Source organism: Sinocyclocheilus anshuiensis, unplaced genomic scaffold (assembly GCF_001515605.1).
Source record: "Sinocyclocheilus anshuiensis isolate Anshui unplaced genomic scaffold, SAMN03320099.WGS_v1.1 scaffold144, whole genome shotgun sequence".
Lineage (NCBI taxonomy): Eukaryota > Metazoa > Chordata > Actinopteri > Cypriniformes > Cyprinidae > Sinocyclocheilus > Sinocyclocheilus anshuiensis.
In genome coordinates this window covers 772,127-788,936 of record NW_015555720.1, presented here as the reverse complement: position 1 = coordinate 788,936, position 16,810 = coordinate 772,127, and the positions used below count along the sequence as shown (strand labels likewise).

Genomic DNA, 16,810 nt, shown 5'->3' with positions numbered 1-16,810 from the left:
CTGGTTAAAGATCTGGGTTGGTATCTAATTTTATATACATGGTAATAGTCTAGCACAAGTTGCAAATGAACTCATGATTTCTATGGTTAATGTGTCAGCATGGCTAAAAGAGAATTGCTTACAACTAAATGTGTCCGAGACAGTATGTATGTTTTTCTCTAAGTCTAACAGTATTATTAAAGAGCCAGATGTTTACGTGTCAGGGGTGAGGCTGCAGGTAGTGCCTCAATATAAATATCTGGGAATACTGATTGATTCTAAACTTACATTTAAAGCTCAAGTTAAAAAGGTTTGTAAGCAGGTTAAGTTTAATCTCTATAATTTTAAGTTTATTAGAGATTATATGTAATTTGAGGCAGCTAAGATGTATATGTATTCTATGGTTAACTTATTTCTCACATGACTTACTGTTTAACCACCTGGTCTCAGGCGAGTTCAGTGACTCTAAAACCATTAGAGTCCTTATACAAACGTACACTTAAAGTCTTCGATAAGAAATCGGTACATTATCATTATTGTCTAATACTGAAAAAATATAATTTGTTAAGTTGGGAAAACATGATTAAGTATGCAAATGTCTGCTTGATGTATAAAATTATTTATGGTTTATCTTCTCCCTCTCTTAGTCAGTTAGTTAGTATTAGAACAACTGATTATCGTTCTACAAGAGGTTCATTAAGAGGAGACTATCATACCGCTTAGACAAAGTAATTTTAGTCAGTCTGCTTTTTCTGTCAAAGCTGCACGAGAATGGAATACTATTGACAACTATACGAGATCTAGGCACATATGCTTTATTTAGGGTTCAGTTGAAGAATTGGTTAATTCGTACTCAGATTTGTCAACACTAGAATTTTATATTTGCTAGCTATCCTATTATTGATTGTATCTTGTTTGCATTGTCTTTATTTGATCCCATTGTTTTTAATAGAATACTGTATGATTTGAACTATGTAATTATAAAAAATTTTAGTATGTATTTTTAATTACATTTTATTTTAGGGTGACTTGTAACATCTTGTCCAGGGACTACGGATGTAAAATAGCCTTTGGCTAATTCTGGTACATTTACAGGAATGTTTTATTAATGTACAATGTCCCTGTCAACTAAATAAAGTAATAGCTTTTAGTTCAAATTTCTTTTAGATCCATCTACTTAAACGAATAGTTCACCCAAAAATGAAAATTTGTCATCATTTACCCCTCCCTTATGTCTTTCCAATCCCACGAGACTTTGGTTAATCTTCAAAACACAAATTAAGATATTTTAAATTAAACCTGAGTGGTTTCCGTCGCTCCATTGAAAGTCCAAGTAACCAAAATGTAAAAGATTCAAAAAGGTTAAAACTCTGATTTCATCAAAAATATCTTAATTTGTGTTCTGAAGATGAACAAAGGGCCTACGGGTTTGGAACGACATGAGGGTGAGTAATCCATGACAGAATTTTCAATTTTTGGGTGAACTAATCCTTCAAATGACTTACCCTTAGTAAACCACTCTGTCTAAGATTGCATATTGTGGTTGTATTCTCTAGAGTGGTCTTACAGTCATGAGTTTGGACATCCTGAGTCAGTTCCCCTCTCTGCCTGTGCCCAATCTACCCACCATGGCTATGGCTATTCCTGCTGTCCTGCCTCAGCACCAGCAGCCCATCATGACCCAGCCACCCGTGTCCATGGCCATGCCGGTCGCTGCGCCTGTCATGAGCATGACCCCAAACCCGCCCGCACAACCACCGGCCAGCTTTGTCACCAACTTCCCTCCTGTTCAGGTAAACATCAGACACTTTATTATGGATAATAACTGCACTGTTATCGCTCAACTGATTTATTGTTTTGTTGGCTTACGTTAGGCTACCAAGGCTGATGATGACGATTTCCAGGACTTCCAGGAAGCCCCTAAAGCCGGCACTGGAGATGACTCATTCACAGATTTCCAAGGAGAAACAGGAGGAGTGTTTCCCAGCATGACATCATCATCCCAAAGCGGGTACGAGTACAGCTTTTCGTCTATGTGTCATGGCATATTGCACGCCTGCAAAAGCATATTTTTTATGTAATGCAAACTGCTTGGAGAAATGCATCGTAAAGCAGCATCCTGTCATCTCTCATTAGTAGTTTCTGATATTGTTTTTATGCTTCGTTAATTCCTCTAGACTCGGTTTGCTCATCTGGAGCATGGAATCGCTCTCCGCTTTATAATGGCTTGTAATAACCTGCCCAGCGCAACAATTAAACCCCCGCCATCTTTTCTAATGAGCCCATTTCAATGGACAGCTGATAAGCTCATTCCATTTTATTTCTATTCACATCTGCATGATTTTATGCTCCCACGGAAAAACGGCGAAAGGCAATTATGGAAAGCAGGGAGTGAGAGGTTGGAAAGTATATTCGCTAAGTGCCACGGCCTTTACCGGTCGATCAGCTTCACTGAGCACAAAGGATCCTTTGTTTTAGAAGAATATTTTGGTGCTTGAATGTGTCAGATTGCTCGCTAATTAAATCAGTGAAAATGAGAAGTGTTGAGAATAATACAGGAAGTGAGGGTGAGGTTTTCTCCTGTGCTGGGAATATCGCTGTTATGAGGGAAGTGATCCAAGACGGCGAGAAGGGGAAGAAAGAAACTTTTGTTTAGAAAAAAACTTTCAAATTCTGAATTTCAAGTTGCATATTTGAACCACACACTGAAAGTATGTATTTTGCCAATGTGGCCAGTAAGATTGTTTTCTTTGAAAGAAACTGATGCTTTTATTCAGCATAGATGCAATAAATTGATCCAAAGTGACAGTGAGAACATTTCTAACATTACAAAAGATTTCTATTTAGAGCAGCACACATAAGAAATGCTTCTTGAGCAGCAAATCAGCATATTAGAATTATTTCTAAAGGATCATGTGACACTGAAAACAGGAGTAATGATGCTAAAAATTCAACTTTGATCACAGGAATGAATAACCTTTTAAAATATATTCAAATAGAAAATAGTTATTGATATTACAGACACTGTTTCTCACAAACTGTTTGTATTCATGTGTAAACATGAGCAATTTTTTACTTTAAAAATCACTTTACTCATTTCCCATTTCTTACCAACCTTATACAACTGAATTCTGAAAATCAATGGGATGCAATATATTTGTCCAACTTTGGATTTCTATTTTCATTTTGTTTTAAAATGGGACGCACTAAATACTAATCTTGCAAACTTTATAGCAGGGATGGTATGCAAATTAGTATTGTGCCTCAGGCTTTGTGTGTTTAGTCTACTTTTAGAAGCATCAAAGAACAAAAATAAGTATCTCAAAACTAAATATAACGTTTCGGCTTGTAAACTCTCTTTGTAAACTCTTCGTAGCTTGTAAAGCACTTTGATCTGTTTGGGCTGACTGCTGTATGTTTTGTCTGCTTCATGCAGTGTTCCTGCCATGCTAACTCCAGTGTCAGGGTCTTCATCCTCCTCCTCTGATAAATACGCAGTGTTTAAACAGTTGTCAGTGGAGCAGCCTGCAGAGCCCACACCTCCTGTCTCAGGTAAAACACACACACATACCCATTTGGCTCCATGCACCTCATTAGCCCGTTGAGGAAGACAGATCTCTCAGAAGACTGCTGTCATATCGGGTTAACTTTTAAGACTGATTCTCTTGTCTAAATGCATTTGCGATAAGACTGTGTGGCCCGCAGATGTGTTTTGCATAAATTTATCCTGCTATTTATCACATTCCTGCAGCTCCTTCTATCATTATTATGGTCTAGTTAAAAAGCACTACTGCTTCTACACACAGGCATTGTTTACTGTTTTGTTCCAGATTCAGGGGACAAATACAGTGTTTTCCGAGAGCTTGAGCAGCCTTCAGACAGAAAACCAGTTGGTAAGCAGATGCATGTCTGACACCGCATGAACAAATCAAGTATACAACCTAGATCTGCTTTTTACAAGATTAAATTTAATACAATTGCACCAGGCTATAGTGTGTTAAGTTTATTGTAGGGCTTCATACACTGATGTAGGCATGTGTGCGTGTCCCTGTCTCACTAGAGCAGAATCCAGTGGGGACAGCTCTGAGAGAGCCAGTAAGTCAATGGTTGCAGTGATCTATTCTCCAGAACTCCTGTAGTTCTGTTCTCTCTACTTTTGATTCCTTATATAGGCTGCTGCTGAAATAGAAAAAAGTTTGTCATCTGCGTGTCATTCACTTCTAGTGGTCGATCAAAATGGGTTTTTTATTGGCCTATATTGAGAGGGCACAGTGGTTAATGGTTGATATATTGCTGGTATTTGATACAATACAATTTAGTCAATGCAAAATGGAATTGGAAATGTACAATTACATTTACATTTGTCATGCTATGTTTAATAATCAATTGAATATTTATTTCATAGTGTATTGTATTTGATTTATAATTAAGTCAAAAAGGTTGGCCATGTGACCAAAAAAAACCCTGTTTAGTTTACTTAAGACTTGATTATAACTGACTGTGTTTACGTGAACACTTTCCAAGATGGATGGATTTGTGTGTATTTCATGGCTCATTGCACTTAGTTTTTTAACATCAAGCACATCCCTCATTTTATTTTTTCAATCATGCATTTTTCATGCATCAGTCAAATATGTCAGTGATTTTAAGCAGTCCTACACTGCACTGATAAATTTACATACATGATAAAGGAAAATCATATCAACAATTTTGTCCGATTAATTGGTCTACCACTGGTCACTTCACTACAAGTGAAATTAATATGTACTGATTGTGGCTAAACCAGAGTGTGTGATTGTGTGCTGAGACTGAAATATGCTGGTTAAATTTGCTATATTCTGTGATTTATATCTTCACACTAAAAGTCTTCAGTTCCATTGTACCACCTTTTTATTTCAATTCAGCAGTCAAACGCAGCTTGCGTTAAGCATTGCTAATCCGTTTTTCTCTTTTTAGGCCCATGAAATGGAGCTCTGGGCAACTTGTAGGCAAACTGCATTGTGCCGTGCCAGCTCTCTGTCCTTTGTTGTTTTGGTGTGAAATGCAGTTCGCCATGCCCTTCAATTGTTTTCTTTTCCTTTTTCCGCAGGGGAGGGATTTGCTGATTTCAAGTCTGTCACTGCCGACGATGGCTTCACAGACTTTAAAACAGCCGACACAGTCTCTCCACTAGACCCACCAGACCAGGACAAGTTCCAGCCAACTTTTCCTCCTCCTTTCTCTTCTTCTCAATCTCTGTCCCATTCACAACCAGCCTCTCTGGCTCAACCTAGAAATCCTCTCAACATGGCAGACCTGGACCTCTTCACAACAATGGCTCCTCCTGCTCCCACAACCACTGTTGACTCCAAACTCAACCTGTTCCCTTCAGCGCCCCCATCCCTGGTATTGCCCTCAGTTGCAAAACCTCCCAGCGTAGGGGGTGATGACTTTGGCGATTTTGCTCTTTTTGGCTCCTCAGCGTCCTCCGAAGTAGCTCCCACCACCGCTACAGTAGGGAGAGGAACTGGGACGGCAGTTCAGGACGACTTTGCTGACTTCATGGCGTTCGGGTGCTCGAGAGATCAGAGAAACGAGACCAGCTCTGGAGACGGTGGTGGAGAGGCCCAGGTGGAGACGTCCCAGCAGAGGCAGCAAATCAGCACTGATAAGTATGACGTCTTCAAGCAGCTGTCCCTAGAACGTGGCCTGGCCTACGACGATAACAAAGAAAGCGGCGGGGGCTCCTTCTCGTCGCTCAAGAGCGACAATGACGACTTTGCAGATTTCCAGTCCTCCAAATTCTGTACGGCACTGGGTGCGTCCCGCATGACAATTGCAGCTTCTGTCGAATCGCGATCTCGATTCCATTTCGATTTATCGTGCAGCCCTATACGGGAATACTTTGTGTGCAAAGAAAACAAAAATAATGACTTCAACAATTTCTTCTCTTCTGTGTCAATCATTTAACACGCGTTCACGAGAGTACCACAACACATAGTCGAATAAAGTTGAATAGTCGTTATTTTTGTTTTCTTTGCACACAAAAAGTATTCTCGTAGCTTCATAAAATTAAGGTTGAACCACTGATGTCACATGAACGATTTTAACAATGTCCTTATTACCTTTTTGGGCCTTGAACGTGTGAGTTGTGTTGCTGTCTATGCAGGTTCAGAAAGCTCTCGGATTTCATCAAAAATATCTTAAAGGGGTCATATGATGCTATTTTAAAGATCATTATTTGGTGTATTTGGTGTAACGGAATATGTTGACATGCTTTAATGTTCAAAAAACACATTATTTTTCACTGTACATTATTATAGGTCCTCTATGCCCCGCCTCTCTTAAACACGTCGTTTTCAACAAAGCCCCCTCCTTTGACAAGCGCAGTCTGCTCTGATTGGCCAGCTGACCCAGTGCATTGTGATTGGCCAAACACCACAAGCACGCGTCGAAAATGTAACACCCCTTACCATAATCGCGAGTTTCAGCTTTCAAAGTAAATATCAAGACCGTTAATAATGTCGTTAGTTTTACCATCAGTTCAAGCCCAAAAGGGCAACAGAGTCGCGTGACAGACACAGTGATGACGCAGTACACAAGCCGCGGTTAAGACAGCTGACGTGCTATGATTTCTGACAGGCTGTTCACTCTCCTGTGATGTGACCCTGTTCCCCACACACACACACACACACACGACACGTTACTCTGCGCTGCCCAAAATTCCGTATTTGAACAATCAATAGCAAATACTTAAACTAATAACAAAACATACTTGCAGTCGCTGATTCAGAAGCGCCAGATTGTCAAAGCAAAGTCGGAATTGACCCTTTTTTTTTTTTTTTTTAGAAATAGCCTTTGTGCACAGCCAGTCTTGTACTCTTTCTAGGTTAAAAAAACTGTCGTCCATAAAATGCGTTGCACAAATTCGAACATCTGGGTTGTGCTGTTCTGTTGTAAATAAATCTTAATCAATGATTCCTAATTGCATCTACTTCCGGAAGGCCAAATAAAGTGCTTTTGCTTTCGCACTGAAACACACAACGTCTCCCTGACATGGCTGCATCAACACTACTGCTGTTCCTGAAACCACGCCTTCTTTCTTTGCGTGCACATTTGGGTGGCATTATGCTAATATTTCCACATAGTGACGTAGACATGTGGGGGCGTGTTAGAACGAGCCGTTTTAGGTAGGCATGGTTGACTCTTAACTTTTATAAAGAATATCTCTTTGGATTTGAGACTTTAGTCTTTGCAACTTTACAGATCTTTATGCACCAAGAGCTTGTAACACTCCAAAGAGAAAGGAAAACTTGAAATCGCATCATATGACCCCTTTAATTTGTGTTCTGAAGATGAACGACATGAGGGTGAGTAATCAATGACAGAAAATTCATTTTTAGATGAACTATCCATTTTAAATCCCATCCAACCATTTAGACTGAATTTAATTTCTGAAAATGTGATTTTAATGAGATTTCATGTTTTTTTTTAATCAGTTTTGTAAAAAAATCTGAATTAATTATTTCAGACAACAGACAAACTGATTTGACTCCGATGTACCAAAAATGCTTTTTTGGTGCAAAGCCAAACTTTATAATGATCACATTTGGATGTGTGATTAGATGATTATGAGAAAGCTAAAATGTTTTTGCTCAAGATGGCATTGTTCATTTAAATTCTGCCAACACGACACATCTGACTTTACATTCGTTCAGTTTTTTTACTCTGAGCCATTTTGCGCTTATCAGAATTACAGATGGGATATATAAACAGCCAGATTAATATGCTAATGACGCTGAAGTCTTGGCTGTTTTTCCAGTGCAGGCGACTAGTTTTGTCTAAGCATGATAAATGATCTTGACATTTCTGTCCTTTATTTGATCTACAATTCCACCTTCATATCAAGTCATAAAACGGCCTCTCTTGATATAGCCAACAGGTGTTGTAGTTAATATCGTTCTGGTCACACTTGTTTTGCATGTAACCGTTCATCCGTTCATGTGATGGTTATCCGTGTTGCATGTGCATGGGGAATCCTCAATGCCGTGCCTCAGTGCATACATGAGCAAAAAATACAAAGCACTACCTAATTTAACCCAAGTCATATCACACACGCATGAACCGGCTGCCCTGTGCTTGAGCTGCATACTACAAGCATCAGATACCAGTCCACGCCAAGAAATCTGAGAGCACATTGGGGCGCCAAGTTAGTGAAATCTCCTTAGAGGACTCTGTGACCCCCAGGAGCTCTTGATGGGCTTGTTTGTAATGTCAGTCACCCTTAATTTACACTCATTCTCTGCTTCTCATGTTATCTGTTCTGCATGAAAAGCATCCCGCAAGTGTGTGTGTGCTTGTTCACTTTATCATTCATCTTCATCATGTATCAGGGTGAGAACACAGTCACAGTATTTCATCCAGTCAGCGTCAGCCATCGTATCAGCCCTCGTGTGCGTAGACTGGTTGGCATTGAGGAAGCACAGTAGGAAGAGTTCCTATAGACTTGTGTGGTCTTACCAGAGCCAACAACCAGACCTGTTGCTACCATCACGTATTGCCACAAGTTTCCCACTAGTAATTACACATTTTGACTAGTAAAAACCATTTGATTAAATTTCCAACTTAATGCATTTGTCAAACTTATCTTAAGTTGGAAATTTAATGAAATTGTTCTTACTAGCGAAAAATGTGTAAAGCATTGACTTTTCAATCTAGGCTGTTGTACCATCATGTGAAAACCACTGAAATGGCTGCAGATTTAATAGTTAAAGATGGTAATATAGATGCTAATTCTAACATGACGTGAATGCAGCAAGAGTAGATGCCATATTTAGTTGTGATGTGAATGAAACAAGGTTGTGAGGGATGGAAGTAGTTTGATCAATATGTTGTGTTCTCTAATAGAGATGACGGTATGTCAGTTATCGTATTATCATTTTTATTTATTTTTTAAATATTTTTGTTTACTTAGAGTCAGGAATCATTGGATATTTAATTGTCTAATTTAAATTACATTTGTTGTTATATACTGTTCACTTAAAGGAACAGTTCACCCAAAAATGAAAACTTTAAACATTTGTAACCAAATATTTGACGGTCAACTGTTTGGTTACCAACATTCTTCAAAATATCTTCTTTCGTGCTTAACAGAAGAACGAAACTCATTTAGGTTTGGAACAACTTGAGCGTGAGTAAATGACAGATTTGTAATTTTTGGAGGAATTATACCTTTTAATGTCAGTTTTGAAAAATACTAATTTAGTAACACTGTATAATCTTAGAAATAGAAATGAATTATGATTCTGTACCTTTTGTCATTTTGCCATGCATAAATTAACTTATGGAATATAAAACAACTGATTCTATTATTTTATTTTCAATTTATTTATAAAAAATATAAAATTTTAGTATTGACTATTTATCATTTTTGACACTTTTGTGTCAGCACGTCAATCATCATATCAACCAGAATTGTAATATTGGTGCATCCCTTCAAAATTTTACAACCCATGTTTTAAGACACATTAGTCCTCTCCAGTTTTCACTCTCATTCTCTGAAAGTTCAGCAACCAGATATAAGAATACAACATGAATGAACTGTAATTCCGTCCCTCACGGTCTCATTTTCATTTACGTCATGCTAAACATGGTATCCGCTCCGATTGAGGTTTTGTCTTCTTTCCATAGTAGCTTCAGTGAATACTAACATTACCTAAACCTTGTCAAACACTGTTCTAGTTACATCTTATACAAATCCCTCTAGTTCAGTTACTGGACACCTCTAGAGCCTAAGCATAAATATTGTAGCAGGTTGAGAGTGTTGGGTTTCCTAACACTTGCACTACGCCCCTGGATGTGTAGCTAACCACCCTAGAGTATCTTTTTTCCAGGCCAGAGCCGCTTCTTGTGGTCCTTACACGAGAAGGTGACTTTGTTTCAGGTTTGTCGTGGTTCATCTTCTCTTGTAGACCACACTGACGGTGGAACTCTTTCTAACTTTGCTTTTCTGTGCTCCAGTATGTGCCAGCCTTCAATTTGTGAAATTGACAAGTATTTACATGCAGTAAACAATTAGTAGGATTAGTCCATGTTTCTGGCATATTTACAAAATAGGTTGTTTTTATCAAGAATGGAAATGTATACATGCAAATTTAATAGTGTATTTTTATTACAGGAAAATAAACTCTTATTTATTTTGAATATAGATAGACTTGATTAGTACTGTTGATTGTGTTGAAGCATTTATGCCAGAAAGCGTATTATTTGTATTTATGAAGAGCATACTGCTTGCCATGATATGAAATTGTTACCTTTTTGACTTGTGGGTCAAAAATAGCTCCAACCAAGATGTACAGGATGGCGAGAGAAAAAGGGTACGATCTCTTTTTGTCATTCTTTACCCGTCACTCAAGCCAATAAATGCTCTAGGATAGATTTCTCTGTTTTCTTTTAACCCTTTGAGCACCTAATAGAATAATGCAAACCCTGGTTGATTTAGCAGAATTGGATTGAACTAGGCTGCACTATTATAACAAAAATAACTGTCGATCATTTTCCTTAATGTTGAGATTGCGGTTATCAATTTTGATTGATAGAATTTAATAAGAATAATTTTGTGTGGGGAAACTGCATGTCATATAAGAACTGTTTACTTCAATTTATTTTAAATTAATAAAATTAAAATTATTCCATTTTTAAAATTGATTTAATAAATGTAATACTTGATTGATTAACTGCGATTTAACTTTGTTGCAGCATTTGTTTGCGGTGTATATTGTGACTAATTTAATGCCGTCTGTGATTGGTCACAATGTTCAGTGATAGTAGACCCAAATTAACACTTTAATTGATGTTGATTCATAATAATTTTTTGGATTAATTGTGCAGCCCTAGTTTGAAGTTTTGATGAGCTGTTGGTCGGCTGGCAAATGTATTATACAAAATCTCAGAACAAGTCTCTCCAGGTTCTCAAAGGGTTTTAATAAGCTGCATAAAACCAATATTAGCATCACCTTGATCTTTGCTTAAATGTTCTGTATCACTTTTCCTTATTTCTGGTTGCTTTTTCCTTTTATAGTCCGACTACAGTGTGTCTTTGACCAATGAGAACTAATCTAATCTTAATCTGTGAATGTGCCTTCTCAATGCTGGGTTCTGCGTCTGGATTTGGGATTTTCTGTCCTGTTTTTGTTTTCTTCTCACTTCTGCTTTTTCTGACTTTGCATGCCCTTGTATTCTTAAAATGCAAAAAAAAAAAAAAAACACTTTTTAATTGTTCATTTGGCAAGACTATTGTAACGATCTTTCATGGAATTTTGTGACCTCTCTCTCTCTTTCTTTCTCTGCCAATGTTGTCGTAATAAATATGAAAAATGGTACAGCAGACATGCGTGCCGTCTTGATTTCTCTCTCCATCCTTCAATCTTGCCACCCAAAGCAGATTTAGTCATCAGAATTATCACACTGCACTGGTTCCTTGTCAATTTCACAAGTTGATAGATTGTGTGAACAGTCGTGCCCCGCTTAACTGTGAGGGAAGTAAGGTGTTTCAATGCATATGTGAATTAATCATACTTATTTTTAATTATAAACATTATGGCCTCTAAATGAGGCCAGTTCCTCATTTATAAATAATATCTGTATCTGTATTTGAAGTAAGTTCATGCAGTAGCTTCAAAGAGCACAGCACAATGCACCGTTGCAGTTCTTTTATCAGTCTGTCGATGTGGTTGATTGTATGAGAGTGTGAATGATTACACGTCAACACTCTACTACACTGAAAGGCAGAAAATTGTATCTCTTGGTGAGTCACAGCCCAGTTGTGATTTTCAGTCAAGCAGTGATTCATTTTAGAGAAATGAAAGCTGCAGAATGACATAGTCAATTTGACCTTCAAAACGAGGTTCTACTTCTAGTAACAAATCTGAAAAGCATTCATCAGTCCACACACACGCAGATGTCACTCATCCAGTCTAGTCAATAAGACACTGAGTGTTTTCGCCCAGACTCCGAATGACTTCCGCTCGAAGATAAGGACTCGGGGATCATTAGAGTGGCTTTGTGCCAGAAGTGTCTAGTTAATGAACCAGGGCTTCATCGTATGAAGATATCAGGAATAATTCATCATGAACAAGGAGCACTTTAGACGCATAGTGACATTGAGTCCTCCTGATCTGTACCATCAGTAATAGACTAATAGAAAAAATGACCTCGGTCATGTTTATGGGTTTTAACCCATTTGTAAATGTACACAAACATGTATTTGCTGATTAGTGTATTGATTTTTTTAACCTAATGCATAAGTGAGTAAACCAATAAGGCTAAACGGTAACAAACTAAAAGTATAATCGATCGATCTATCTATCTATCTATCTATCTATCTATCTATCTATCGCGCTTACAATTGAAGTATATGGGCAAAACTTTGTGCTAGCATAAATGTTAAATTGTTAAAAGTCATTTCAGAAATATAGCCACAAAAACTTTAGCATGAAACTAGTTATACAAAGTCAGTAATTCTCAATGCGGTTTTAATCCAGTTTTCCGGCTGCTGACCATGTAAAGCTTGTAAACATGGTAAGTTTCACATGATACGTGCAAGGATACCAAAAAGGGGTTTTAGATCAGCGGTTCTCAACCTTTTAGACTCAAATGCCTGTTGTTCAACACAATATTCAAAGGCTCGCACTATAGCCTATTTCCATTGTAATTATGTCAGAGCTGTTTTTTTTTTTTGTTAAATATTTATTATATATATAATATAATAAATATATTATATTATACAATATATATATTATTGTTATTAACAGAAACTGGGATATATAATTAACCATGATTTATTTTGGGATTTCAGAAGTTTTAAGGACTGCTCTTCAACTCATTTTTTTTTTAATTTTATATTGTATGATTTATTGTTTTAATTATACTATCATACAAGAAAAATTATATTTACCTCTTAATTTTGTGTTTTTTATTTGATTAGATTTTTTAAGTTTGATTATTTTAATATATTAATAATAATATTAATTTAAATACAGTTTCATCTTGAGACTTCCTAGTGGGCCCCTGCCTCCTGGTTGAGAACCACTGCTTTAGAAAGAATTAAACTGTAACAACTAGACGTTTATCAGCCTAGAACTGTAGTCCCTCCACTGAATGGACAATCCAGTCAACTTGACAACTTAAATATGCCTTTTTATGCAGAATTAATATAAACCCTCTGGAATGCCTTGCCTCATAGACTTTTAAAACATTTTTACTTGAAATGCTACTTTAACAACAGATGCTCTCAGTAGAACTTAACTTTTATTGAGCCCAGAATATCCTGTACTACAACAAAAATGGGCTAAATTGTAAAATTGCACTATAACAAAAGTAGTACAGTTGTTACAGCACCTACATGATTTTTTTGAATGGATTTCCAATGTTGTCATTACAGAGTCTGATGATTTAAAATTTGACCCCTTTGGCACATCTGCCGTCAGCAGTCTTGGCAGCTACGACTGGTCCGACAAGGAAGATCTCTCATCTGGTCAAGGTAAGAAACTCCAGGGAGGACTGCCATCTTCAGCTGTCGTCCAGAGGAAAGAGACGTCTTTCGGGAGCTCGGAGAACATCACCCACACCACAGTTGCCAAGGTGACCACCTTCCCAATCGAAGATGGTGGCTCCACCACCGAAAGCCGGTTTGAAGCCTTCGCTGACTTTGGCTCCATTAAGCAGGCCGGTCTAGACGACGATGATGACTTTGGAGACTTTGCCAGCACGGTTTCGGAGAAATCCGACTCCCCTCCTGGAACCATAGAAACGGAGGGCAACCAGGGTGAATTGATGGATGAGTTTGGAGCCTTCCAAGGTGACAAGCCCAAATTTGGCAAGTCAGACTTCTTGAAAGCCAGCACGCAGGCCAAAGTGAAATCCAGTGAAGAGATGATCAAGAACGAACTCGCCACCTTTGACTTGTCTGTGCAGGGTAAGTGTCGTTGCAGTATTTTAATGCTTGGATATTAACAGACAATGGGTTTCATTCACTAAGTGTGAATGTGCACAAATCTGTGTGTGAAATCAGCACACAAACATTTTCACAGATAATGATTTGCCAATAACTCCCAGTACAATATTTCTTGCTCAGATATTAACAGACACTGGGTCTCATTCACTAAGCGTGCGTATGCACAAATGTTTTCAATGATTGAAATCATGATTCACCATGAATAATGTATGCTCAAATATTAACAATGGGTCTTATTCACTGCAAATGTTTTCACGAACAAATCATGATTCACCAATGTCTACACTAACTTCAGTCGCAACGTTTTATGCTCATATATTAACAGACTCTGGGTCTCATTCACCAAGTGTGCATGCGCACAAATTTGTTTGCGAAATCGGGGGTACGAACATTTTCACAAACAAACCATGATTCACCAAAAACTCCCAATAACTAGCATTGCAATATTTTATGCTCAAATATTAACAGACAGTGACTACACTTTCACTAAGTGTGTGCGCACAAATTTACGTGTGAAATCTGCATGCAAACGTTTTCATGAACACATCATGATTTACCAGTAATGCTCAAATATAAACAGACAGTGGGTCTCCGAGCACACCTCGCTTTTCAGACCGATGAGCTTTGTAAAAATCGAAGCGTTTCAGAAAGGCGGGGCATAGAGGAGAAACAATAATGTACATTATGTGGAAAATAATGTTTTTTGAGCCTTAAAGGAACACTCCACTATTTTTGAAAATAGGCTCATTTTCCAACTCCCCTAGAGTTAAACAGTTGAGTTTTACCGTTTTCGAATCCATTCAGCCGATCTCCGGGTCTGGCGGTAGCACTTTTAGCTTAGCTTAGCATAGATCATTGAATCTGATTAGACCGTTAGCATCTCGCTCAAAAATGACCAGAGAGTTTCTATATTTTTCCTGTTTAAAACTTGACTATTCTGTAGTTACATTGTGTACTAAGACCGACAAAAAATGAAAAATTGCGATTTTGTAGGCCGATATGGCTAGGAACTATATTCTCATTCAGGTGTAATAAACAATGAACTTTGCTGCCATACCATGGGTGCAGCAGGTGGCATGAGAGTATAGTTCCTAGCCATATCAAAATCGCAAATCGCAACTTTTCATTTTCCGTCGGTCTTAGTACACGATGTAACTACAGAAGAGTCAAGTTTTAAATAGGAAAAATATAGAAACTCTTTGGTCATTTTTGAGCGAGATGCTAACGGTCTAATCCGATTCAATGATCTATGCTGAGCTAAGCTAAAAGTGCTACCGCCAGACCCAGAGATCGGCTGAATGGATTCGAAAATGGTAAAACTCAACTGTTTAACTCTATGGGAGTTGGAAAATGAGCCTATTTTCAAAAATAGTGGAGTGTTCCTTTAAACCGCATAAACACATTTCATTACACCAAATACACAAAATAATGTTCTTTTTAAGCAACGTTATATGACCCCTTTAATTATATTTCATCACATACAGAGGAAAAAGTTTTGTTATAGCTCAAGCTGCAAAGTTTCTCTGTATACTAATGCAGATAAACGTAAGTACAGAATGCCATTATATTTGCTGAGATTGACGAAAGGTTGTGCGAAGATCTTGTTTTATGGAAATTACTAGGGCGTATATGCTGATAATTTACTCATTTATAATCGTTCTTTTACAGCACTCCAAATCCATTAGCATTAATATGAGTTTAAGGACAAATTCATGTACTTATGCACGTAAGATTTTTGGTGATCAGTACTCAAATACGCAATAATCCCCACGATTGTTAGTGAATGAGCGTATTGGATCCAATGCATGTCCACAACTGCATTCTCTCTGAAAGTCAACAGATGGCAGAGTGGCGTCTGAAGCACAGGGCAACGTCAGTAGATAAACACTGCCACCCAAATCCCTCCTCACGCTCCCCTTTGCTTTTTCATCCTCGCTCCCCCATAATGCATTAGCACTTACCCAATAACATAAAAGCTTATTTGCCTCTTATTGATCCCCACCCACATCCACTAAATTTCATTTGTTCAAACAAAAGAGGGTTTACTCCTCTGCCAGCCTCCTATCAGACGGTTAATCTGAGGAGTGGGGTTTGTGCAGGAATGGATTAGCGCCTGGAACCATGCAGAGACTGATGTGCTTCCCAGCGGGGGTGTAATTACCTGTCGCTGCGTCTCATGAGTCTGTCGTGCCGCTGTCTGTCTCATTGCTTATGTGTGCATGGTGTGTATTTGTGCCAGTTTGACTGTGTGATGCCTGATGAATAATGCATGCCTGTATTACTATGCTGCTCTTTTGCACATAATTATCATTTGTTGCAAATGTTGTGGCCCCACGTGGATTAGCGACGACAGTTTGAGTGCTTCGGAAAGTTTTAATTATACAGCAGGATCAACAATTAAACTCGTGCATTAAATTTAGAGAGAGTAGTGGGTAAGATGTGTCATCCCCTTTCTCACATCATATGTTTTTGGATTGTGATGGAAACATTTTTGGCTTTCAGTTTCTTTATATGTGCAGATGTATTTAAAATACAGTTCATACATCCAGTAGCTTGAATAAACCTCTTCTGTGAAGACCATGTTTTTAGTTTCATTAAAATTCGTACTTATTTTTGGTAAGACATGTCAGGGTGGTACAACCTATCATAGTGAAGGGAAAAAAAAAAGAATTTCATGAAAATAAAAGCTTTAGTTTGAAAATATTATTTCTGAGAAAATATATATTTTAAGATGCTTAATATTTAAATAATATGCCTGCCACATCAAAGTCGCATGGTGCAACCAGCATGCAGAAGAATAAAAACACACAAAACTGGAAACAAGGCAAGGTTTTACAT

The 16,810-nt window shown here is 37.8% G+C and overlaps 1 protein-coding gene across 1 annotated transcript in view; it reads left to right on the top strand.

Moving 5' to 3' along the window:
* The window catches only part of LOC107672368 (synergin gamma-like), a 49,839-nt gene that overhangs the window by 20,050 nt on the left and 12,979 nt on the right, over positions 1–16,810 (top strand). The window contains exons 14-19 of the mRNA XM_016465527.1: positions 1,536–1,772; positions 1,854–1,990; positions 3,416–3,531; positions 3,810–3,872; positions 5,069–5,805; positions 13,354–13,933. Of these exons, the coding sequence (XP_016321013.1) occupies positions 1,536–1,772; positions 1,854–1,990; positions 3,416–3,531; positions 3,810–3,872; positions 5,069–5,805; positions 13,354–13,933 (1,870 nt within the window). The remainder of the gene's footprint in view (positions 1–1,535; positions 1,773–1,853; positions 1,991–3,415; positions 3,532–3,809; positions 3,873–5,068; positions 5,806–13,353; positions 13,934–16,810) is intronic.